This window comes from Acipenser ruthenus, chromosome 13 (assembly GCF_902713425.1).
Source record: "Acipenser ruthenus chromosome 13, fAciRut3.2 maternal haplotype, whole genome shotgun sequence".
Classification (NCBI taxonomy): Eukaryota; Metazoa; Chordata; class Actinopteri; order Acipenseriformes; family Acipenseridae; genus Acipenser; species Acipenser ruthenus.
The window spans coordinates 19,062,088-19,086,956 of NC_081201.1; the positions used below are offsets into that span (position 1 = coordinate 19,062,088).

Here is a 24,869-nt window from a genome sequence, read left to right on the forward strand (position 1 = left end):
GTTGTGGCAATGCGCCCCGCCCTTGTGTGCATTTGTGTGTTCTGTGTTGTATGTTGTCTGTTGCGTGTGTTAATGTTGGTGTATAGTCATTGGTACACAGGATATAAACGGGTCTGTGTTTCACGTGTATTTAAAAAGTGTAGATTTGTATTTAGGCACGAGGAGAGCACAAATCACTTCACGTGCTGGTTAAATGTAATATGTGAGCACGGGGTTGCACAGAATTAATTCACGTGCTGGGATTCAAGTGAATAATTAATTAGTAATTGAATCCCAGCACAATAGTATATATAGACACACATTTCTTGCACTCAGGGTTGGGTGTTCGGAAGAGGAGAACGGGTGAGAGAGAGAGGAGAAACTAAATAGTGAAAGATCGTAAACGTAAAGTGTTTGTTCTCACCGTGTCTGTTTGTCTGTCCGTGCACCGTTTGTTTAGTGTTAGTCCGTTTTGTATGTCTGTTTATTTTGGCGCAAGTGCCGTGTCCAGTGTTTTTGTGCTGTTTGAAACCTTTTATTTGTTAATAAACGCTGAGTGCAGCCATTGCACTCAGCTCATCACCATCACCGTCTGTCTGTGTTTGAATTCCTTCCTGCTTCCGGTCTGACGCCACCCACTCTGGCCGTCTTTGTGACAGAGGTCCATTTAAGTTTTCTCATTCATCTCCTATTTGGAATAATAATCATTCACTGACAGGAGGTAAGCCTTTTATATACTCTCCCTGGTCAAATAGCGGTGTGTATAGTTTTAAAGATATTTTTAACAATAAAGGCCTTCGAACGTTCCAAGAACTCAAGGAAGACTTCTCTCTCCCAGGTTTTTCTTATTTTCTATATTTAAGACTAAGGTCTGCTTTATGTGCCTATGGGGTTCCTTGGGACTCAGATGTATGTCCTCATCCTTTGATAGACTGGTTGGTCACAGACACCTGTTCACGAGGGACAGTCTCAACTATTTATGGACACTTGCTAAAACAAGCATGTAATACTCTACCAGTTACAGAAATTTGGGAGCGTGAAATGGAAAAGCTGGGTTTTTCTCCTGATTGGGACAATGTATGGAACAATACATTTTTAGCTTCCAAGAACCCAGCTCACCAATTAATACACTTTAAACTTATCCATAAAGCATATGCTACTCCATACATACTTTTTAAAATGAAAAGGTCCCCTAGTCCGCTCTGTACAGGTTGTCAGGCTGGTGCAGTGGGCTCATACCTACATATGTTTTGGGAATGTCCGATTGTGGCTGCGTTCTGGGACAGTGTAGCTCAAACTATTACGGAGCTGACAGAGGTTCAGATCATAAAAAATCCAGTTGTATTTCTATTGAATGATGACTCCTCCCTGGGCCTTTCTCAACGCCAGAGCAGGATACTTCTTGCAGGGTTAACTGCAGCCAAGAAATCAATTTTACGGCTTTGGATAGACCCTACTCCTCCTATGATTGCTACCTGGCTCTCGGACTTTAGAAGCATTGTTTTTTTGGAATGCTCCACAGCCAGGATTAATAAGGCACGTCTGACAACCATACAGGCATGGAATGCAACTGCTGCCGATTTGGCTACGCTGATGTCTAAATGATTTGGGCTTCCTTTCCACTACCTTCATACTAGCTTCTATTTTTGGTATGTAATTTTATTTTTAGATAACAATATTGTAGTAACTTTTTCTTATTTATTTTTTCTTATTATTTTAATGTGCAAGCATTGGCAATATTGTAAATAGTTTATATTATTTTAGTTTTTTTTATGCTTTGTCTCTGTTATTAAAAATAAAAAAAAAACAATTGATCACAAAAAAAAGAAGAAGAAGAATTTTGCACCGGAGTTACAGCAATAGAGGAATACAGTCAGCACTCACATATTCAACCCTATGAAATGTTGACTTCAGTGATGGTTAAATGAGTGTGACGCATATTTGATTATCTCATTTTGGCCCGTTCCATCCCTTGTCCATTTTTTTCAGGGAACACAAAAAAGATACAATGTCAAAAATACACAGCTGAAAGGACTGTTTTAAAATAAGTAGGCTTCCATTTAGATGTACTGTAGTTGGTTTTGTTGGTACAGTACTAAAATAAGTATTTTACTTCGGAATGATATGATTCTGAAAATATCACTTGCCAAAAGAGACGACACGTGGACTGTAATACAGTACATACTTTTAAGCAGTGAATTTTCCATAATTTTTTCAATACCAGACCTCCTAGCCAAAGGAAATTGTGAGATTGGAAACCGCATACGGTACGGTAAGCATGTCATAAAGATCATGAAATGGTTAACCCCTCAAGCACCTAAAGTTTGCCAAGATTATCTATTTTTTGTGTTTTCTATCTGTTTGTAGTTTTTAAAATGCACCTAAGTGAGGTTTTGGTAGTTTCATATGTGTCACTGTAACAAAGAAATCTAAGTTTCACACGCAAGTTCATAACCCCTCAGCTCCAAGCTAGTGCCACTGGAAGCACACCCTGTCACTTTTTACTCTAGATCTAACCCCAGACAATGCAAAATTGAAGAATAACGGCAGTTCGGGTAGGACTATGTGGTACTTTAGCCTCACCAAAGTGGCCAGAAGCAATGCTCGAATGCATGACAAATGCAACTTCAAAAATCTTCAACTTCAAAAATCTTGTAGATTTCATCAACAACTATCCAAAAATATCTTTGGGTGATATTTTTTATTTGAGCCCCCCTACGTTATTTCAGCCTAAACTTGGTAGAAATACAAAAAATTCCAATTTCAGAGGAGGTTAATGACCAGTGGGGGGACTTGAAACCAAAAGTGTTTCACAAAATTTGGATGAGTGGTCCCTAAGGTTCCTACAGCAATACTAACATTTTAAGACCAGCATCCCCTACAGGGTAAAGGGTTGGCCTGAAGTTTAAATAAAACTCATCATGTACCCCTCGTCTGGCAGCTTGCCAAAAGTGAGTTAGATGTTCCTGTTATTTTGTTCTTGAAAGCCCTATTCATCGAATGAGGTGTTACACATGATGGTAGCGTCTAAGTTGAGCCCAGGGTGATTTTTCACTTTAGGTTGACCTTTGCCAGGTCACAGCTCGAAGGTGGAATTAACAAAAATGATTAGCAGTTCTGACCTCAGCTGGCCCGAAAACCCCCAGATGAATTTTTCTAGCAAAATCTGAGACGATGGGGCAACAAAATGCCCCTTTTCTGGTTGAGTTGGCGTGGAATGACCCTCTTAATACAAGGGCGGTAAAATGTAACTGACATGTATCTGGGTAACGGATATCTGAGTGCTAACTGTACACCCTGCCGTTCATCTCTGCATGCTTTCAATACAGCACCACACTCCACCGTTCATCTCTGCATGCTTTCAATACAGCACCACACCCCACCGTTCATCTCAGCATGCTTTCAATAGAGCAATAACACCTCACCGTTCATCTCTGCATGCTTTCAATAGAGCACCACACTCCACTGTTCACCTCTGCATGCTTTCAGTAGAGCAATCGCACCTCGCCGTTCATCTCTGCATGCTTTCAATAGAGCAATAACACCTCACCGTTCATCTCTGCATGCTTTCAATAGAGCAATAACACCTCACCGTTCATCTCTGCATGCTTTCAATAGAGCAATCGCACCCTGCCGTTCATCTCTGCATGCTTTCAATAGAGCACCACACCCCGTCGTTCACCTCTGCATGCTTTCAATAGAGCACCACACCCCACCATTCATCTCTGCATGCTTTCAGTAGAGCAATTGCACCTCGCCGTTCATCTCTGCATGCTTTCAAGCTGTTCACATTCCTCTGCGCATGTACCAACAACAAACAAGTGACCACATATAGTTATAATGTGCATTAGGGCTGCTATGATTAAATAGGTTTTTTTGATAGATTCCATTCCTCATTATATACATCGATATAAATACTGGATCATTGATTCAATAGTTACATTTTTGTAACACATGTAGTTAATAACATTATTTAAGTTTATCAATGGAAATGCACGAACACCCTGCCTTTCTGTTTACAGTATTTCTGCCAGACAAGCAATGGGCGTGCTCTTCTTTTCCTGCTCGTGTTAACTGGCATCTGATTTGCTGGTCCCATCCTACCAGCGAATCAGTTTTGAAAATGCTTTGTAAGTACACGCCCCTCTGTGTATTCGATGTAAACAAACAAAAAAGCGCGGCACATTGAATCCAGAGCAGGACGACAGGCTTGTATTCCTGGCAAACAGCCAAAATTAACTGTTATACAGTTATTTAACAATATTCAATAACGTTAAAAACAGTTGTAAAAAAATGATCAGTGATGTTAAACGCAATTTTGGAGGCTTGCATAATAAGCTGATTGACCAGGTATGCATGTTGTAGTAAGTAAATCAATTTAATAATAATAATAATAATAATAATAATAATAATAATAATAATGTTTTAAGCAGGGATTTTCGCATTGTGTGTTTCACGGAAGGTTAAATGATGCAGTATTAACAACAGTATTAACAAGATGCAATGCGTGATGCTGCAGCTGTCACTAAATAAAACTAGACTGTTTCCATAAACTCGTGTCAGTTTATATAGATTACATTCCAAAGTACTGTAATCTCTTTGTAATAAATATTTTAGTAACACTCCTGTAGTATGTTAAACCTGCCTTAGGCTTGTTGTGAATGTTGTTGTGTGTTTTTTCTCCTGACGCTACCAAGACGTATTTACCCCTCGCATTCAATTGTTGTGCGCAAGCTTTTACTTAACAGCAACCATCTTAAAATAATCGTGTCGCGGGGAGAGGAATGGCGCGAAAATGTATGTGGGCGGTACAATCGTCTATTTATTTGAACGATTCGATTTTGCATCACAAATCTTGCATATGTATGTTTTCCTGTTTAAAACTTTGTATTCTTCAGAAATCTTGGGTTTTTGTATGTATTACTGTTTACAAATAAATTGTTTATTTTGTGGTTCATTGCAGGCGTTGCTATTTACAAAAACCTTTTTTATTTGTATTGTGTATGATGTTTATTGTTCATAAAGTAAAAAGTACATGAAATGTGTGTGTCATGTTTTACTGGCACACACGGCTTAAAGGGTTAATGGAAATGTGTGTATATGTATGTGTGTGTGTGTATATATACACCACCGGTCAAAAGTTTTAGAACACCTCCATAAGACCTTCTTCCAGTCTTCAGTAGTCCACTGGCGGTGCTTCATGGCCCAGGCAAGCCTCTTTTTTTCTTATTTTGCCATCTTAGCAGTGGCTTTCTTACTGCCACTCGACCTGTCAAACCTGCAGCTCGAAGTCTTCTCTTCACAGTTGAAACTGAGACTTGCTTACTTTGACCAGTGTTAAGCTGTGCTTGAAGCTTTTGTCCTGTGAGCCGCCTATCACGCAAGCTGTTGACTCTCAGAAACTTGTCTTCTGATTCTGTTGTGGCTTTGGGTTTGCCAGACCTCATCCTGTCAGAGTTTCCTCCAGTTTCCAAGTGCCTTTTGATGGTGTAGGAAACTGTACTCACTGACACCTTGGCTTTCTTTGCAATTTCTCTAAAGGAAAGACCTACACTTTTAAGGGTTATAATGGTCGGTCTGTCTTCCTTTGTTAATTGCCTTTTTCTCGCCATTATGAGAGCAATATACTACTTCCTGCAGTACAATACTGTCCAAATAATGCTTAAGAGGGTGTAGTAACACAGTCTGTTCCAACACTGCTTTTATACAGACAGAGGGTTTGTAAGTAATCAACAAAAGTTGGGACACCTGTAGGAATTGTTAGCATCAACTTTCAAGGCTAAATTTACTTCCATTGCTGCAGAACAGCTGTAAGTTGTTAACCCATTACTTGTTCCCTGAAAAAGGCCTTTTTGTTTAACTCTGAAATGTACATTATTTTTCAGTTTTTGGTAACCTAAACTTTTTTTTTAATCTCTGGCAGTTTACCGCTTACCTTTGTACCATTTCAGGTTATTCACTGGACTTGAACTGCTTAAATTTAAATAAAAACTGGAAAAATTGGGGTGTTCTAAAACTTTTGACCGGTAGTGTGTGTGTGTGTGTGTGTATATATATATATATATATATATATATATATATATATATATATATATATATATATATATATATATATATAATAAAATGTTATGCATGCATGCAAGCAATAATACCCGGCTGGGCGTCCGTATACATCGAATATATGGATGCCTCAGGCCTTCAACCCCCGAGAAGTCTGTATATTCAACATACGGATGCCCTAAAGGGCCTTATTGCATTTATAATCCAGGTAAAACAGTGGATTTTAAGAAAAAAAAGCAGAAATCATGTTTAAGGTAGAAAATGTAGTGTTTTTTTTATTAAATATCCTTACGCCAAATAAAGCAGTCCCATGTATGACTGTGAATGACATACTAAGTTAAGATGAGTAAATTCATTCAATTAAAACATGTAAAAGAAAGTAAATAATTTTTTTGATAGTGTGCACATTGCCATTGAAAAAGTTGAGACGGCACTGAGTTATTTATTTATTTTTTTATTCCTGTCACTGCAGACACACTGTGCAGAACAGACGTAGATAGATTTCAGTAATATGTTCAAGATCTGTGTCAGAGAGGGCTGGATAATGTGTACAAGTGTCTTTTGTGTTTTTCGTTGGCGTTTACAAACCGCTAAAAATAAATTATTTGAAGTGAAAAAGCCAGGGTCAGTGAGCATAAAGACAGCGATTTAATTAATTAATTTAATCGGCATGTCCACTAACTACTTTGGGATTTTTTGCAGGTATTTGGTCACTCAGTTTCATAGTTACGGCTGTACATATATCTGTATGTGATTGTAAGCAAGATGGCTACCGATACTTAGTTTAAATTCTGTGAGGCAGCGCAGTGATTTAGAATATGTGACAAGGCTCCAACTGTCCGTATCCATCCAATATACGGCCAGCTGGAACCTTGCTCCACCAATCACACTGCTTGTTTCACGTTCCATTACGAGCCCTAGATTTATGTAGATTTCATTGATTTTATGTTTTGTTTTCTTTCTAATAGTATTTTATAGCAATTTCAGGGGTAAAAATAAGAATTAAAGTTATTTCAAAATCTGATACCTGGAGGCTTTAGTAGCCTCTGTGGTTGAAAAGTACAATAGCAATGAAACTACATTGTAACGGTATACAAGTAGCACGACACAATGATTGTTTTTCTGAACATGTGTGCAGGCAGTAATCTCTCTCCTCTGTTACAGGGATGTGGTCCCACGCCTTGACTGTGCAGGACTATCAGGACCTCATAGACAGAGGCTGGAGGAGGTATTGGTTTAGTTTTTTCTGCTCCATTTTAAATGTCACCTCACCTCTGCACCCTTACCGTTCTGGAAGACGGGCAATCTCTGTTTCTGCTGTCAGGCTTTCCACTGCTTTTACCCACTAATGCCGCACAAACCCATTATTCCATTTATTCAGCTTGATTTCTGTACAGAAATCAGGTGTTGAGAGTCCTCAGGTGGCTCGCCTGTTAAAAGCACAGTCGCATGGTGTGCAGGGTACAGTCAGCGGAGCACAGGTTTGCGTCCTGGCTGTGGCAAGTTGCCAGTCTTTGCTGGGGATTCCCGAAGGGAGCGTTGCATCGACTCTAGCGCTCCCGCACTACAGCGGACCCTGCTGGCCAGGCGCCTATTGAGCTCAGGCAGACACCTGCAGGCTGGCCTTTGTCCTCCAGAGGCCAGTAGCTCGCTGACATCTGCTGTCATGTTCCTGGGTGTAAAAAAGGAAACTGTCTTGGTGTCGGATCAGGACACCCACAGAACCTTCAGTTCTCCTGCGCTGTTTGGGGAATTGCTGCATTGAGGGAGAAAAAAAGTATTGGACATTCCAAATTGGGGAGAAAATCGCAGGTAAAATAATTGGTCACACTAAATAAAAAATATAATTTAAAAAATCAGGTTTCAGAAATCAGGAGAGGGTCATTGGTGTTGATTTGAGCTCTATTGCTCGCCGAACTTAAACTGCTGAAGTTACATAGCCACTGAACCCTGGAGACAAGGTCACAGGCTGGGAAGTCTCCACTGTACTTGCTGATGAGTTGAACTAACCCCAGACGGATTTCTAAAGGCCAGTGCAGCACTCCCAAGATCACTAAACTCAAAAATGATTGTTGAGCATTTGACTTGCTGGATGTCTTTTAATTTCTTATTATTTCCCAGGCGGGGATATAGTAGAGGCGATTGTACGTACATATTACACTTTACATTTTTCCTTATACCTAGAAAACTGCTTCTGTAATTGTGATGAAGCCTGGTATTGACATTATTTAGATTAAATGATTGAGATTTATTAAATTCTTGGGGTATATCTTTCTGGCTGTACATCTTGTCTGTCTATATGTCATGCACTTGTCTGTCTGTATGTGTTACGTTTTCAACACAATTGCATCTCTCGTGTAAACATAGATGCCTTGCTTTAATAAAATACTTCTCTTTCAGGAGTGGGAAGTACATCTACAAACCTATAATGAATCAAACCTGCTGTCCTCAGTACACAATAAGGTACGAACAGCACATTTTAATGAAACCTTACAGCTTTTCAAAACATTTCTCATAAGTACCGTCTTCTGTATTGCATTACCAGTGCACAGCACTCCTTTTTAGTGCTGCTGTTTACTGAATCTTGTCTTAATTGCAATCAGAACCACACAGGGAAGGGGACAGTAACACATCCCTTTCTGTTTTGTTTTCAGGTGTGATTCTACAAACTTCCAGCCTTCCAAACCTCAGAAGAAGATCTTAAAGAAAATGAGCAAATATCTGTGCAAAGGAGAGCTTCCCAAGTCTCCCAGTGACGGTGAGTGGAATGTGAAGTGGTGCTGTAGAAATGAGGCACTCAGTCTCACAGCAAACTGCCTCTTCTGCATCTGGAGTCTTCTTGGGAATGAGAATGCCTCTATGTTTCTTTTTAAATTTGTTATCAATTGTAAAACTATGTAAAGTTTCAGATAGGAAACTCTAAATACACCTGCTAATAAGATTATTTAATTGACACGGACAATCCCTGCAACCGTCACCTAAACTCAAGCAGACATTGGACTAAGGAAATATATATTCCTTCAAAGTTAAGACGCCCTCAAATTTAACCCCATTCAGTGCTAGGAGACGTATGGCATACGTCCTAAAAATATAGTCCTAAAGTGCTAGGGGAAGTATGGTGTGCAACCTCCCATATATCGCACTGTCCCACAGGCACCGATAGTTTAAACAATTTCACGGTGTGTGTGTGGGAGGGTTTAATCTCTAGAAATGTGTGAATGGTGTATCGGTCATGTCATTTGAACAGTGGATAATTGACGTCCTAAATTGGCCTATAGGAGTTGTCCGTGGTATTCACTCTGAAATCCAGGAAGTCAGGTCAGCAACTAAAGTCTGTATTTCTATAGGATCGTGCTTTTGATCTGAGCAAATCGTGATGGCTACAACATTTGGGGATCCAAGGAGCTATTTTTGGCAAACCTCATCTTATTTTAAACAGTTATTTTCAGAACTAATTGATCGGTGCCCTATATTGGACCAAATGCGATGTATATCAATGGCATTGCACTGCAGGCTGCAAGTAGAAAATGTTCTATTTTCTGTAAAGCACCTTTTGAAACGAGCACAAAATGTGACAGTTATCTTGCCAATCTGAAGTTTTCAACTTAGAATAAGTCTTATAATGTGAGGTGGTAATCCTTCATTTTGAAAATGAAAATTGGGCATGTTATACTCTATGCATTGCAAGAGGGGTTAAAGTTCACCTCATGTTTATGAGTCTACCATTGTAAGTTCAGAATGTATATGGTTTTCAGGGGTCAGAAAATATGGAACAAAAACAATAAATAAATAAATAAATAAAATAATATATATTTTTTTATGTAGGTAAGGCAGTCACATGCTGTACTTTTATTCCAAGCAAAATAATGTCAGTTTGAATTTTGTATTTATTTAGTTTTAGAAAATATATAGTTTTTATATGCAACAAAGTTCACAGTATGAAAAATGCAAAGATCATCTGACCTAGCGGTTTTCTATTTTTTTATGTTTATTTTTAATAATAATGTTTAAGCAAACGTGACGGAAACATAACTGTTAGAAATTTTTTTTTTCTTCATATATAGTCAACCTATTGGCAACGTGAGACATATACAATTTGTCTTATTACCATATTAAGAAATAACACTTCCAGGGATTCAAAGTTATGTAGAAAACGTCATTTTTCATTGTATTTAACCTGCAGTATCTTTCAGTATCAGTTGACCAGATATGCCCACAAATGTAACTCTCTGAAAAACTTGTGCTGAAAAAAAACAATCTATAGTTTTCCTATGTTTTTTAGAGACTTGGAAGAAATTTGACTTTGAAATGATTCAGTCCCAAATTCAGGAAAAACCTGTAGCACTGAGGGTTCCAATATCCCTAGCAGCCCAAATTTCCCACCCTCTGTTTGAGATAAAAACAAACAAACAAATAAAGCTGCATTTACAAAGATACAACCTCAGTTACGCATATAAGAAAACAAAGTATGGAGGCAGTTTATGGCTTTCTAGTCGTGATTACTGTATTCCATCGAATTTATGAAGCAGACCAAATTTACCACCCTCAATCTGAGGAAAAAGTAAAATATGCATTTACAAAGATACAACCTCAATTATGCTGTTGTATCATACAAAACAAAACTGACACGAAACAGTAAACCAGCAACCACAACATTGCTTGTCATGTCGAAAAATACAGGGTCTGATCAGCATTTCCCATCTGTCCAAGCTGGTACTGTTTGTTAGAAGTGCTAAAATTGTAAACGTTTATGTTGTCTGACTGAAATACCCAAACTGGGACCACAGCCAAGATCAGCAGCTCTGCGCCAACAGGATTCAAACCCCGCTTGCATGACTCCTGCTGCAAGTCCTCTATATATCAATGTTGATACATTGAGGTTTTGTATTCTCAGGTGAGCTGATGGACTCCCTCTGCGAAGATGCTGGATCCTGTGATGCTCCGGCCACATGCAGATCCGAAGTGAGTGTGTCTGTGGAGGGGCCTGTAGAAACTGTAAAATCTGCTGGACCAGAAAAGAAGACAGGCAGGGAGCAGACAGCCCCCCCCAAACCTGGTGAGGACCCACTTCCCACATTTCACAAGGGTGACCATATGACTTCATGTTCACTGGGACAGTTCAGGTTTTTTAACTCGCACCCCAATGCATTCTGGTAACTGTAGTCTGCTTCAGTTACCCAAGATGAGTAAAATGTACCACAATCCATTGCGATGGAAGGTGAAAAGCCTGAACGGTCTCAAACTCCTGTACATTTTACAACTTTATCTGAGGCCTCCACAGGTGTGATTGCGTGTGTATCAAGATTTCTGACCTTTTGAAGTGACCGTAAAGAGGAAGTTGATTAAACATTAATCGATTTAAACATTAATTGATGACACAATCTCGACGGTGCCCTGTTTGGAGTCTCATGGCTCACGTAGCTAGCTACCCAGTAACTTTGCTAATTATGGAATTATTAGCTATAATAGTTTTCTAAATATATATAATAAATTACTATGTAGAATAATGACATCTTCACTCTTGATGAAGAACAGTGGTAATGTTTTTGCTGGTCCTTTTGAAATGGGTTGTTGCTGTAGTGATGAAAGTGTAGAGTACAAATCAAAGGAGGTTATGCAATGCGCCTGAAATACTGTGATCAAATGCTTGGAGAGACTCTAGTGAAGAGCTACAAGACTAATCCCGGGGCTTAAAGGAATGAGCGATGAAGGTAGGTGAAGAGAACTGAATCTGTTTAGCTTGAAACAAAGAAGAATTAGGGGGAATGATTTGAAGTGTTTAAAATCTTAAAAGGAGTAGAGCAAGTTAGCCAATAATTTCAGCGCAGCACAGAAACCAGGACCAGATGATACAGACTTTAGACAGAGGGAAGGAGATTATCAGAAAATGGTGCCCTATAAAGTTGCCCTTTTAGCACATTGTTGTTACTATTGCAGTACTAAGGAAAGACAGTAGATGGCAGCAAAGTGCCATTAATGTGGAAAGAACATGCAAGGTACAGTAAGCCAACCAAGGCAGACTAATTCACTTGTGTTGTCCTTTCTGCTTCTTGAAATGGCAGCTGCCCCTGGCACATTTTCTAGGTTGTGTGCTCTGCTTTAAGATGATTCAATTCCATGTTACAAAGTAAAAAGATATAATACATACTACATACAGGGCAGCAGTGTGGAGTGGTGGTTAGGGCTCTGGACTCTTGACCGGAGGGTCGTGGGTTCAATCCCTGGTGGGGCCACTGCTGTTGTACCCTTGAGCAAGGTACTTTACCTAGATTGCTCAAGTTAAAACCCAACTGTATAAATGGGTAATTGTATGTAAAAATAATGTGATATCTTGTAACAACTGTAAGTCGCCCTGGATAAGGGCGTCCACTAAGAAATAAATAATAATAATAATAATAATACTAGGAGGCGGTGTGGTCCAGTGGTTAAAGAAAAGCGCTTGTAACCAGGAGGTCCCCGGTTCAAATCCCACCTCAGCCACTGACTCATTGTGTGACCCTAAGTCACTTAACCTCCTTGTGCTCCGTCTTTCGGGTGAGACGTAGTTGTAAGTGAATCTGCAGCTGATGCATAGTTCACACACCCTAGTCTCTGTATGTCGCCTTGGATAAAGGCGTCTGCTAAATAAACAAATAATAATAATAATAATAATAATACATACACCAGTGTATTCCACTTACTGGTCATAGAGCACCATGTGCAAATTGATAAATAGATGTTTCCAGCTTGACATGTTCGTTTTAAATAATTAATCTTTATATTTAAAGATCCAGTGAAAGAATGACATGTATTTTCTAGTCTTAACTCAAGTACAGTACATAATAGAAAAACGTCTTGCACTGCCAGTATAGGTTCATCCTTAAAGAGTAAAGATTAGCCCTCACACTTTCCAAGTTGATGAAAAAGATCACTTATGTTTGTTAGTTTGTGTACATGATTTTATTTTTTTATTCTCTCAGTGCAAAAATATGTCGGTCATTTAACTTTTATATCGGTATTGAAATGTGAACCACCTGACAAGTGAACTAAAAACAAACAAAAAAAGTGAATGTGGGCAAGTTTCAAACATTTGAAGTTAAGTAAAACATTTTCTAACAATGAGATATTCACAGCATTTACTTTAGAGAGCTGTGGTTTTATTTTATAATTTCAAATGCTATGTCGAGCTTATGTGTGTAGTGTTGCAAGCGCCACTCTCATGTTTGGGGTCTCTTACACATGGATTGGGGTTAAACGATACCTGCAATTGAATGGATTTGTGACCTGGTGAGCCAAAGAGCTGAAGGCATTCCTTTAGTCTTCTTTGTATGCAGGCTTAGTGTTTCACTTAGGCAATTTCCTGTACTCTGAGGCTACATTTTGTTGAAATAAGACACCCACTTACAAGTCAGAGATTAAATGTCATTTCTTTCCATTTCTAAAACGGTATTTAGATTGGAATTTTTGGAAAAAGTACATGAGCAAAACAGACGTTCCCTAATTATATGATAAGATCAGCAAGGTTAATCCTAGCACTTAATGGTATGTGCCTAAAATATCTGCGTTCGAAACTAATGTACTCTTGATGATTTTTAGAATAGCTGTGTCCTCAACAGAGCTCTCACAATCCTGTCTAACCTGCACACAGATGGTACACCAGAGTGTGATATTAACCATGCAACAAAATGCCCCTAGTTGATGCAAGAAATAAATCTGTAAGAAATGCACTTGGAACAAATGTAGTATTTCTTAAATCTACTAGGGGTTGTTTTTTGCAGGGGAACACCTCTGGTTTACTTGGAATTAGACATGGTTCCAAGAGCTCTACCGAGGACACTGGGGTGCTTTTAACTTCTAAGACTGAAACAAATTATAGTGAATCTAAAGAAGAAGAAGAATACAGCAGGCTATTTAAGGGAAGTCTGTTACACCCATACCATGTTGCTTTTTAATAGTATGAGCTATATCTGTCAGTCTAGAAAAGATGGGAAAGTGGAATTGAATTAAAGTTTATAATACAAGAATACAGCACAGTAATGCAATACTGGCTCAAAGTACTCTTTTTAAAACAGTATTATAAATGGAAAAGGCTAAGTTTTAAGTTACCATTGAAATCGGATACGTTTGTTGGTACAGTAATTTTGTCTTCTCCATGACTAGAACGCTGCTTATAGGAGCGCCTATCTGGTTGCATTGCATGCAATGATTGCATACTTCTGGTTGAAAGTGGGGTTTTCGGTAGAGTGGTCAGTTCGTAACTCTGGGGTTCTATATACAGTATCAAATGAAAAGTATGTTTTTAGATGTACGCAAAAGTTTAAATGATTAAAAAAAAATATATTTTTTATTTCAGGACGTTCCGGACAAAAGCCCTTCTTCAGCCTTTTCTCCACATCTGAAAAAGGGCTTTCCATTAACATGCATAGAAGTAACAGAACTCGCACGTTTACAGTATTACAGTATTTACAAGTTTATTTGTAGTTCTATGCAGAGGCGGCTCGTCAGCATGGCCTCACCAATAAACAAAACATTTAAAGTCCACAGAAGCACTAGTGACATTATTTAAAAGTCTCTGCACAACGCCAGAAAAGTCTCTGCACAACGCCAGAAAGCTGGAACAGTGAAGTGCTGCCGCACTGCTGCGTGACGCACAAACCTTGAGCGCCTCACAAAGCTGCTTGTTACCATGGCAACTAACCATGCTGGAGAGTCCCTTTCTGAAGGTGTTGCTATGGTAATCACAGCTTGGTGAGGCACCTACTAGATATGAGGCAGTTAGAATTAGTGTGATTTTAATTTTGTTCAATAATGGCTTTAGTTAAATCTGATATTATATGAGACCTTTTTATAGCAAGATCCCAAGAGGAGAGACGTTCAGTTGTTAAGGACGGCAGAATAACACTAGCACTGGAGAGTTTGAAGAAAGATGGTAAACTAACGTGGCAAGCAGTTTATAAAGACAGAGCTGTGAACAAACTATTGTTGGCCATGTTATCATCTTTCAACTAAATCAAGCAAAGTTTCATCTCTTTTAATGGACGCACAACTGTCAATTTCTTGCCACGACATGATAAGCTGCCTTGTTTGTTTTGAATGAATGATTTTGTGATGCTGTATTTGTGTCTTTATAGCGAATGTTCCATGCTGGTGTCACATAATAACGTGGTTTTAAGGTTCTGAGTTGCCCATTGATTATAAAAACTTGTATTGGCAATTCTGTGAGTTGTGTGTTGTTTACAGTGCTAATGTTTTTTAATTGATGGGGGTATATTTTACATAGCGACTGCAAGTCTATTATTTGAATGCATTAAAATGCTGTCAGTGGAGGCATATATGCAATCAGCTGAACAAAGTACATTTACTTTCAGTACGTTAGCCATTGAGTGGGGGTGGTAATAACTATTTTGTGATTTGTGCCTCATCTGTCAAAAAATTCACGAGCTGCCCCTGGTTAAATGGCCTTATGAACATGGTTGAAAGAACTGCAATGAATGAATCAATGACAGTATACAGTACTGTACAAACTCGGTACAATGTAGTTCGATTGAAATACGAATTAATAAAATAACTACAGCGTTATTTTTACGAAAACAATCCGACTACAAACAGCGCACAATCTGTTGACCTATACTTTATTAGCTTGTACTGTCTAATTTGACAGCTTACATAGGAAAAGTTAAATGTACATTATACAGTATTAACTTGGTAAACAAGAACAAACAACTTAGTTTCACACAGAAATCAAGCCTTGTCGATTGTTTTGCATGCAAAGACACGCGCTTTGAAAGTTCTGCTGACATGCTTGTTATCCTGAATAACCTGAGCTTTAAAGTTCATTGTGAGCTGACACTTTAACCAGCTGCACTTGGAAGTTGCGAAATGAATGAATGAATGAATGAATGAATGATAAGTTTCCAGTCAGAGGTCAGTCACATGAAACAAGAGTGTCGAGTTATCCACTTGTATCCAATAGTTTTTATCCCTTCAGTACGGTAATAAGTGTCGAGTTGAGTAAAGCGTGGTGGTGAATAAAAAAATTAAGAGGCAGGATGCATATATTTATGGAGAGAATCCGGGAATTAAGCGAAGGTGTCGAGTTATCCACCAGTCAAGTTAATTGAAGCTTTAGCACCCATAGTACCAGATAAAAGAATGGTTTAATAACCTATGCAAATCTAAACATCTAATTCCAGTGCCGAAAAACAAATGCACAGTTTACTGTCTGCAAACAAAATGACTCACTGTGGCTTCAATGTTATGAGTCCAAAAGCCACAGTAACATAGCTGAGTTTGCTTCTTTCTAGTTGGAATAGAAGCGTGTTGACATCGAGCAGGCAGCTGCCTGAGAGATGGTGTTCCTCTTCCTCCATTAGCAGCCCTGTACCTCTGAAGCATTGCAGGTTCTAACAAGCCCTGCTGGAGGCCAGTTTGATAAATGATTCATGGGTTTGTAGTAAAAAGAATTGCAAACATCTCTAATGCTCCTTTTTAGGGATGTTTTTCAAGTAACCTATTGTGCTGCTCGCATTTATCAGAAGAAAAACGCAAACCAACAGTCGCAAGTGTTGTTGCAGCAAAGAAAAGGTTTTATTTAATGTTCTCTTATGGCATTTTCCATGTACCCGCGGCCTGTGAGAAGAACAATTCTTTCATATTTCATATCTTTGTGTGAAGCTTTTAGCTCATCAGCTGGTAACCGCTGCAGTTTAAGCACAGCAGATTAAGGACAAAAGCAAATTTTCAAAGAGGAATCAAACACAATGCCTAATGCATGCCATCATTCCAATAATTCATTTTTGAAAAATCATTAGGTGTTTGACGTGCCAGTATATGCTCCACAGTTGTGGCTCTGTGTGCTGTGAATCGCCAGTAATAGCCAGTTAGTGCTGTCAGGAAAAAATGCAGGAAATGGCCGCCTTTTCCTTATTGCACCAAACAGGATGTAACAGTGTAAACTACTGACATTGGATGCCAAGACCACTGGCCTGGAAAGCAGCCAGCGCTTGTGAAGGAGAGGAAATGTCTTTCTATATCAGGAATTTTAACTATAGTATACTAACTAACTCAGCCAGCAGCTGCATGCAGGAAGCAGTGCTCTGTAGATTGGACTCTGGGCCGGCCTGCTTGAGTGGCCTCTGTTTCTCTGGCAGCGAGTTACAGGCAATCGTTCTAATTAGAGGGACTGCTTCCCGTTCAGTGTGTGTAATCCACCCTTACAGAGCTCATTCAAACACGTTTTGCAATATTTGTTTAGTTTGAAAATGTTCATAAGCATTTCATTATACACCAATTATAATATGTTTATGATATACTACTTGATCTCCTGGTTCTCCTATTTAACTGTGTAATTATGTTCTCTTTGAACAATAGCATTCTTTTGTTATAAAGAATAACAGATGTCCTGCACGATTTTGTTTTTAAGACAATCATTTAAAAATCTTGTGGCTTTAGTTTATATGTGTTTCCAAAACCTCTATTCTCTTTGTATTATTATGTTAGTTTTAACAAGCAGTCTTGTCTGGACTACAGTCTAGTCTTGTTCTTCCTGCACCTCACATTTTGAGTACAAATGGCTTTACTGGGAGTATTATAGTGTTGCATTGCAGTAAAAGGAAAATAACACAATACAATTTACATTGTATAGTCTGCTAAAAATGGTACATTGCATGGCCTTCTATAGCAAGAAAGTAAAGTTCTTACAAATATATGCAATAACTTGTGCTAACCTGCACATTGCTAACAGTTTAACAACGACTTACTACCCTTTTAGCTGTGTTTTATAAGTCAATGGAAGATATTGCTATGCAAGTCTATTTAACTTACTTGTAACAATGGCATCTTTATCCATATTGCTGCTGCTATTGCATGACTGTAGAACAGTTGAGATTATTATAAATTCCATCCCTATTGAAATCAGCAACTACACTTTGAAATCAGTTTTTTGTCTCATGTACAAATAACATAATGCAGTTCTAAACATTAAACATTACAAAGTGAAGGTGTTACAGTCCTTTTTGGCACACCTGCAGTTGACCACATTATTAGCACATGTCCACATGATGGCTTCTTAATACATTGAATAGCATATATTAATCCATTTACCCTCAATGCTTTAGTCCTAGCCTCACTCATAGTCAGTCAGTGATCATATCTCAGGAAGACTCTATAGTGTTGCAATGAAAATCAGCATGCCCATAAACTAAAACAAATTAAAAAAGGTAATACATGGACTTTAAAGCCTTGTTTAGCAATGAAAGGGGGGCAGTGATAATACAGCTAGCTCTTACAAGAGGAAGGAACATGGATTGTAAAAACTCCTGTTAAGGGGTGCAATGATAAACACAAGTTGATGTTTTTTTAGTTATTGCAAGCATATCAAGCATGCTTAAAAGTTGTCCTTCCACCTCAACTGTGTTGAACTTTGTGGATAATCCCAAACTTCACAAAGGTATAACAAACGCTGCGGCTAGTGCTTTCTTCAGTGTACTGATCACTGCTGGCAGGCTGGCATCACTGCAAGAGCACACAGTATTGTATACGTTTGACGATTTCCACTTTAAGTAAATGATAGAGACAGTGCTGTACTTGGAAAAGCATAGCCAGTAAAATTGGTTATTTTTAACAGCACAGCTGTACAATGTCAATTACCTAAAGTATATACAGAACTGTGGAATTTATTTATATCCTGCATATTTAATGAGGGGTCACGCGGCTATTGTCCTTTTAAATAAAACATGTTCTTGCTGATAATAAAAGGACAGTAAGTGGAGAGGCCAGTGCACTTTGAGCTGGTACTGCTGGCTGTCTGCAATGGGTTTCTTATTCATGAAGATAATGGGAAGGGGTTTCTGGGTTCATAGAGTGCTGGTTCATTAAGAAGTCGTTTGACAATGGGCAATCGTGGCTGTAAACAATGTGAAGTGACTTGTATAGAGTACTTCTGAGTTGTTGGGATGTGTTGAAACACAGATAAATAAACCCATTGCATGTACAGTATAATCGTGCAACGCTGAGTTCAAACACAAGACTTGGGCTCCAAGGTACATTTCTGCTTTACTGCTTTATACACCAGCATGGTAAATTGTGATAGCAACGTTAATAAAGACCATAATAAAGCACTGTGAATGGATTTTTGATAATCTTTTTTTTTTTATTTCTCTACTGCTTTCTAAAACAGTCATATAAGCCCATTCTTATGTAGCATATAAGCATATTGCTGTTACACAAATGTATGGTCCTATTTGCATGGTTGTGTGATAGCTCTATGTTTGCTAGATAGCCACAGTCTGTAGTCTGCTATAGAAAATAGGGTTGGACGATAATTTACATTTAAATGATCATGGTAATGGGGCTCCCGAGTGGCGCATCCAGTAAAAGCACTCGCTAGAGTGCAGGATGCGCTCTATAGCCTGGATGTCGCGTGTTCGAATCCAGGCTATTCCACAGCCGACCGTGGACGGGAGCTCCCAGGGGGCGGCGCCAATTGGCCGAGTGTCCCCCTGGGTGGAGGGAGGGTTAGGTCGGCCAGGGTGTCCTCGGCTCACTGCGCACCAGCGACCCCTGGAGTCTGGCCGGGCGCCTGCGGGCGTTGTCCTCCGACGCTGTAGCTCTGAGGCGGCTGCACGGTGAGTCTGCAGAGTGTAAAGAAGCGGGCGGGTGACGGCACATGCTTCGGAGGACAGCGTGTGTTCATCTTCGCCGCTCCCGAGTCAGCGCAGGGGTGGTAGCGGTGAGCTGAGCCTAAAAATAATTGGGCATTACAAATTGGGGAGAAAATAATAAAAACGAATTGGCAACGACTAAATTTATAAAAAAAAAAAAAAAAAAAAAAAATGATCATGGTAATCATAATTATCTTTTAACCTGTTAAACTCAAGCCTAATTCTGCGGTTTTTTGCATATTTGTATTGTATCCCGTCTAACTCCTGTTCTGTAAGGATTACAAGCATGTAACACACATCAAATGAAAGGTAACCGACAAAATTCTCTTTGAAAAGCACACAGTTATAGATATATATTATACCCCCCCCCCCCATACAAAAGCGCATAGCAAAAAAGTCTAATTTATTTTGTCACTCACTGAGAACAAAAGACCTCAAGGATAAATTTGCACTGCAAAATGAAACTTTTATTGCTTCTGAACATAAGTGCCAAATTTGGTAAGAAACAGACAAACAATAACAAAATAGAAAACCTTGACACATAATTTATAAAAAATAAACATAGCTATATACATTTTAGTAAAACAACAACAACAAAAAAGTCCCAGTAATGGTATTGCCAGCTGGCAATACCATTTCTGTCCACTGTGAGCCAGTAGGGAGCTGTGCAAGTCCTGTATTGACAAGTACTGTTTTCCTGCTGTGTTTGGGGAATGGATGCCTGTTACAGCACTGAACCCATAGATATAGGGATGGCTGTTTCCTGTAAGAACTACACATACGGGCATCCCTTACATCAATGGAAAGCTCAAAGCATATGCTTTGTGACTGAGTAAGAGGCAAGAAACAAAACTTGGGGACAAGTATAGAACATAAGAAGAACATAAGGGTAGTAAGGGGGGAGAAAACAAAAAAACAGAAGGGAGACCACATCAAAACAAGGCAACAACTCAGGTAAGAACACTATTAAATGTATTTATCTTAATGCTAGAAGTCTCAGAAACAAAATGTTAGAACTTGAAGCTACTGCACTAACAAGTAACTACAATGTGATAGGTGTTACAGAAACTTGGTTGTCTGAGAGTGATGGAGACGAATATAATATTAGTGGGTACACACTGTATAGGAAAGACAGGCAGGACAGAAGAGGCGGAGGGGTAGCGCTATACATAAGAAATAGTCTTGAAGCCCAGGTGTTAAATCAGGACAAAGAAAACAATGCAGAATTAATATGGGTCAGAATAAGGGACACAAATTCAAAGGGCATAATAATAGGAGCATGCTATAGACCGCCAAATTCAGACGCTGAGCAAAATAATCTGTTGTACAATGACATTCGAAAAGCGTGTAGAAAAGGAGAAGCCATACTAATGGGGGATTTCAACTTCCCCCATATAAAATGGGAAAACCTGATGGGGGGCACGACGGACGAAATTGAAATGGTGGAAATGACAAATGACTGCTTCCTAACGCAATTTGTCAAGGCACCGACTAGAGGGGAGGCATGCCTTGATTTAGTCTTTTCAAATAATGAAGACAGAATAACTAAAACAGAGGTCAGAGAGCCATTGGCAAACTCAGACCACAACATGGTCTCATTTGAAATATTTTTTAAAACCCCAAAAGTAATGACTAAAGCTAAGGTTTACAATTTTAGAAAAGCAAACTATGAAGGTATGAAACAGAGACTAACAGAAGTAGATTGGAGTAAAATAGAGAAAACATCCACAGAAAAAGGATGGCTGTTTTTTAAAAATGTAGTACTAGAGGCACAAAACAATTACATCCCCAAAGTAGACAAATCTAAATCTAAAACAAAATGGCCAAAATGGTTTAAAAGATCAATTTAAAAAAATATTCAGCGAAAAAAGGCACTTTACAGAGCGTTTAAAAGGGACCAAAAACTAAGTACACAGAAAGAGTACTTGGAACTGCAAACACAAGTCAAAAAGGAAGTTAGAAAGGCCAAGAGAGAGATAGAAATCAACATTGCTAAAGGGGCTAAAACCAATTCCTAAATGTTTTTCCAATATTATAACAGCAAGAGAACATTCAAAGAGGAGGTTAAATGTCTAAGAGACAAATGGCAAAATCATAGATGAAGGAAAAAAAAATAGCAAATATATTAAATGATTACTTTTCACAGGTTTTTACAAAGGAGGACACGGACAACATGCCCGACATGTCGACCTGTTCCTATCCAATTTTAAATAACTTTAACATAACTGAGGCAGAAGTGTTAAAGGGACTAGGAGCTCTTAAAATAAACAAATCCCTTGGGCCAGATGAGATTCTCCCAATAGTACTCAAAGAAATGAAAGAAGGTATTTACAAACCGCTAACCAAGATCATGCAACAGTGTTTTGACACAGGGGTTGTACCGACAGACTGGAAAATAGCTAACGTAATACCGATCCACAAAAAGGGAGACAAAACCGAACCAGGTAACTACAGACCAATAAGCCTGACTTCTATTATATGTAAACTTATGGAAACTATAATAAGATCCAAAATGGAAAATTACCTATATGGTAACAATATCCTGGGAGACAGCCAGCATGGTTTTAGGAAAGGGAGATCGTGTCTAACTAACCTACTTGACTTTTTTGAGGATGCAACATTGAAAATGGATAACTGCAAAGCATACGACATGGTTTATTTAGATTTCCAGAAAGCTTTTGACAAAGTCCCGCATAAAAGATTAATTCTCAAACTGAACGCAGTAGGGATTCAAGGAAATGTATGCACATGGATTAGGGAGTGGTTAACAGGTAGAAAACAGAAAGTACTGATTAGAGGAGAAACCACAAAATGGAGTGAGGTAACCAGTGGTGTACCACAGGGATCAGTATTAGGTCCTCTGCTATTCCTAATCTACGTTAATGATTTAGATTCTGGTATAGTAAGCAAACGCTGTTGTGTTCAGTTCTGGTCACCTCGTTACAAAAATGATATTGCTGCTCTAGAAGGAGTGCAAAGAAGAGCAACCAGAATTATCCCAGGTTTAAAAGGCATGTCGTATGCAGACAGGCTAAAAGAATTGAATCTATTCAGTCTTGAACAAAGAAGACTATGCGGCGATCTGATTCAAACATTCAAAATCCTAAAAAGTATAGACAATGCCAACCCAGGGGACTTCTTTGACCTGAAAAAAGAAACAAGGACCAGGGGTCACAAATGGAGATTAGATAAAGGGGCATTCAGAACAGAAAACAAGAGGCACTTTTTTACACAGAGAATTAATTTTCCTACCTCGTGTTAGCACTAGCAATATTATCACTGGCCTCCCTTTTCTTCTGTTGAATCTTTTGGTTCTTTGTTTGTATTGTTTACAGTGAATTCTAGTGTTCTGCGATACCTCAGTTAGGGACTATTGATATGATACCATGCACAGTATCATGATACTCGATACTATCACCATAGTTTGGATCTTATGTCCACGACATGTTAAATGGCTGCCGAATTCCTTTTTTTGCAAGTACAAAGTGCTTAAGAGGCTAATACACAGTTAATAATGCTACAGCATGGTGGAATGCTTGCTGTTTGAATATATATAATACTTTTTTTTTTCTGCTGAAAACAAGTTCCAGTGTATTCAAAGGTCATTGCCACCGACTATAAAATAAAATAAAAACTTGTAAAATGTAAAAGATACCATTTTCTTTATTTCTTATGTATAAAAACAGAAGTCTAGTGTTTTGGACCGCTACTAATACAGCAATTACAACGCATCTCTCTTATAACAAGAAAACACAGAAATACTTTCCTTTAAGCAGACTTTTTATTATATGATGAAAAAATGAAACACTGTTATGGAAACTGATTTGTGTGGATACTTCAAATAATGGCTTGATGAGGTTCCTGCTTGTACCAATAAACAACCAAACGAGCAAGATGGACCAAATGGACCTCCTCTTGACTGTAAAATTTATTATATACAACTTAATACCTCCGTGAATCTATACTGTTCTTTTAGAAAGTAAAACAAGTAAACACAGGGTATTAATGCTACACTAGACTAGCCTGATTGATTCATGTACACTGTAAAAACATTTTTTTTTAAATGAACACAGTAATGTGTTACATTAGGGAATACACACAAATGTTGTATTCCTTAATTTTAAACACTATGGGTTCATTTTACAATGTTATAGCGTTTTTAGATATTTTTTAAATTACCACTTCCAAATAATGTAATAAAATTAGTTCAGCAGAGGGACTCCCGAGTGGCGCATCCGGTAAAGGTGCTCCACGTGGAGTGCAGAATACACCCTATAGTCTGGACGTCACCGGTTCTAGTCCAGGCTATTCCACAGCCGACCGTGGACGGGAGCTCCCAGGGGGCGGCGCACAATTGGCCGAGCGTCGCCCCGGGGTGGGGGGGAGCATTTAGGTCGGCCAGGGTGTCCTCGGCTCACTCGCACCAGCAACCCCTGTAGTCTGGCCGGGCGCCTGCGGGCTTATTTGTACTAATGGAAAAAAAGTTACAAGAAATAGACAATTATTTATTTCGGCAATTTTTTTGCAAAACTCCAAAAATGCTATTCAAAAGTATTGTTGGATTGTAGGTGAACATTCTTAGAGAGTATAAAAGGGTTAGGCAAAGGATGATTGCTGTCATTACCAATAAGTCAATATGGGGAAAAAGTAAAGAGCTATCTGAAGACCATAGGCAGAAAATGATTTATTGTCATAAAGCTAGAGAAGGTCTGAAAGAAAGAAGGTTCTGTCACCAAGAACAAGTAGAAGAATTATGAGGAAGGTTAATAACAATCTGAGATTGACTGCCAAAGATATTCAAGTACAATCGATTATACGATTATATTTTGTGTGCCCAATTAATCGATTGCTATTTGGAGGCTTAACTGACAGCCCTAGTGGTTTGTATGCTGTGTTGGTGTGTGCGTGGTGTGTTTGGTGTGTGTATGCTGTGTTTGGTGAGTATGCAGTGCATGGTGTGTGTATAGTGTGCATGGTGTGTATGTTGTGTTTGGTGTGTAGTGTGTTTGCTGTGCATCGTGTGTGTATAGTGTTCATTGTGTGTGGTGTGTTTGCTCTGTGTGGTGTGTTTGCTTTGTGTGGTGTATGGTCTGTGTCGTGTGTTTGCTGTGTGTGGTGTGGTGTATGGTGTGTTTGCTGTGTTTGGTGTATGGTGTGTTTGCTGTGTATGGTGTATGAAAGGATAATTGT

The 24,869-nt window shown here is 38.8% G+C and overlaps 1 protein-coding gene across 6 annotated transcripts in view; it reads left to right on the forward strand.

The window, feature by feature from the left end:
- LOC117418275 (arginyl-tRNA--protein transferase 1) overlaps nt 1-24,869 on the forward strand; it is a 209,029-nt gene that overhangs the window by 16,335 nt on the left and 167,825 nt on the right. For all 6 annotated transcript variants that reach the window (XM_034031162.3, XM_034031167.3, XM_034031161.3 and 3 more), the window contains exons 2-5: nt 7,204-7,267; nt 8,440-8,502; nt 8,694-8,797; nt 10,934-11,095. In XM_034031162.3, the coding sequence (XP_033887053.2) occupies nt 7,204-7,267; nt 8,440-8,502; nt 8,694-8,797; nt 10,934-11,095 (393 nt within the window). The remainder of the gene's footprint in view (nt 1-7,203; nt 7,268-8,439; nt 8,503-8,693; nt 8,798-10,933; nt 11,096-24,869) is intronic.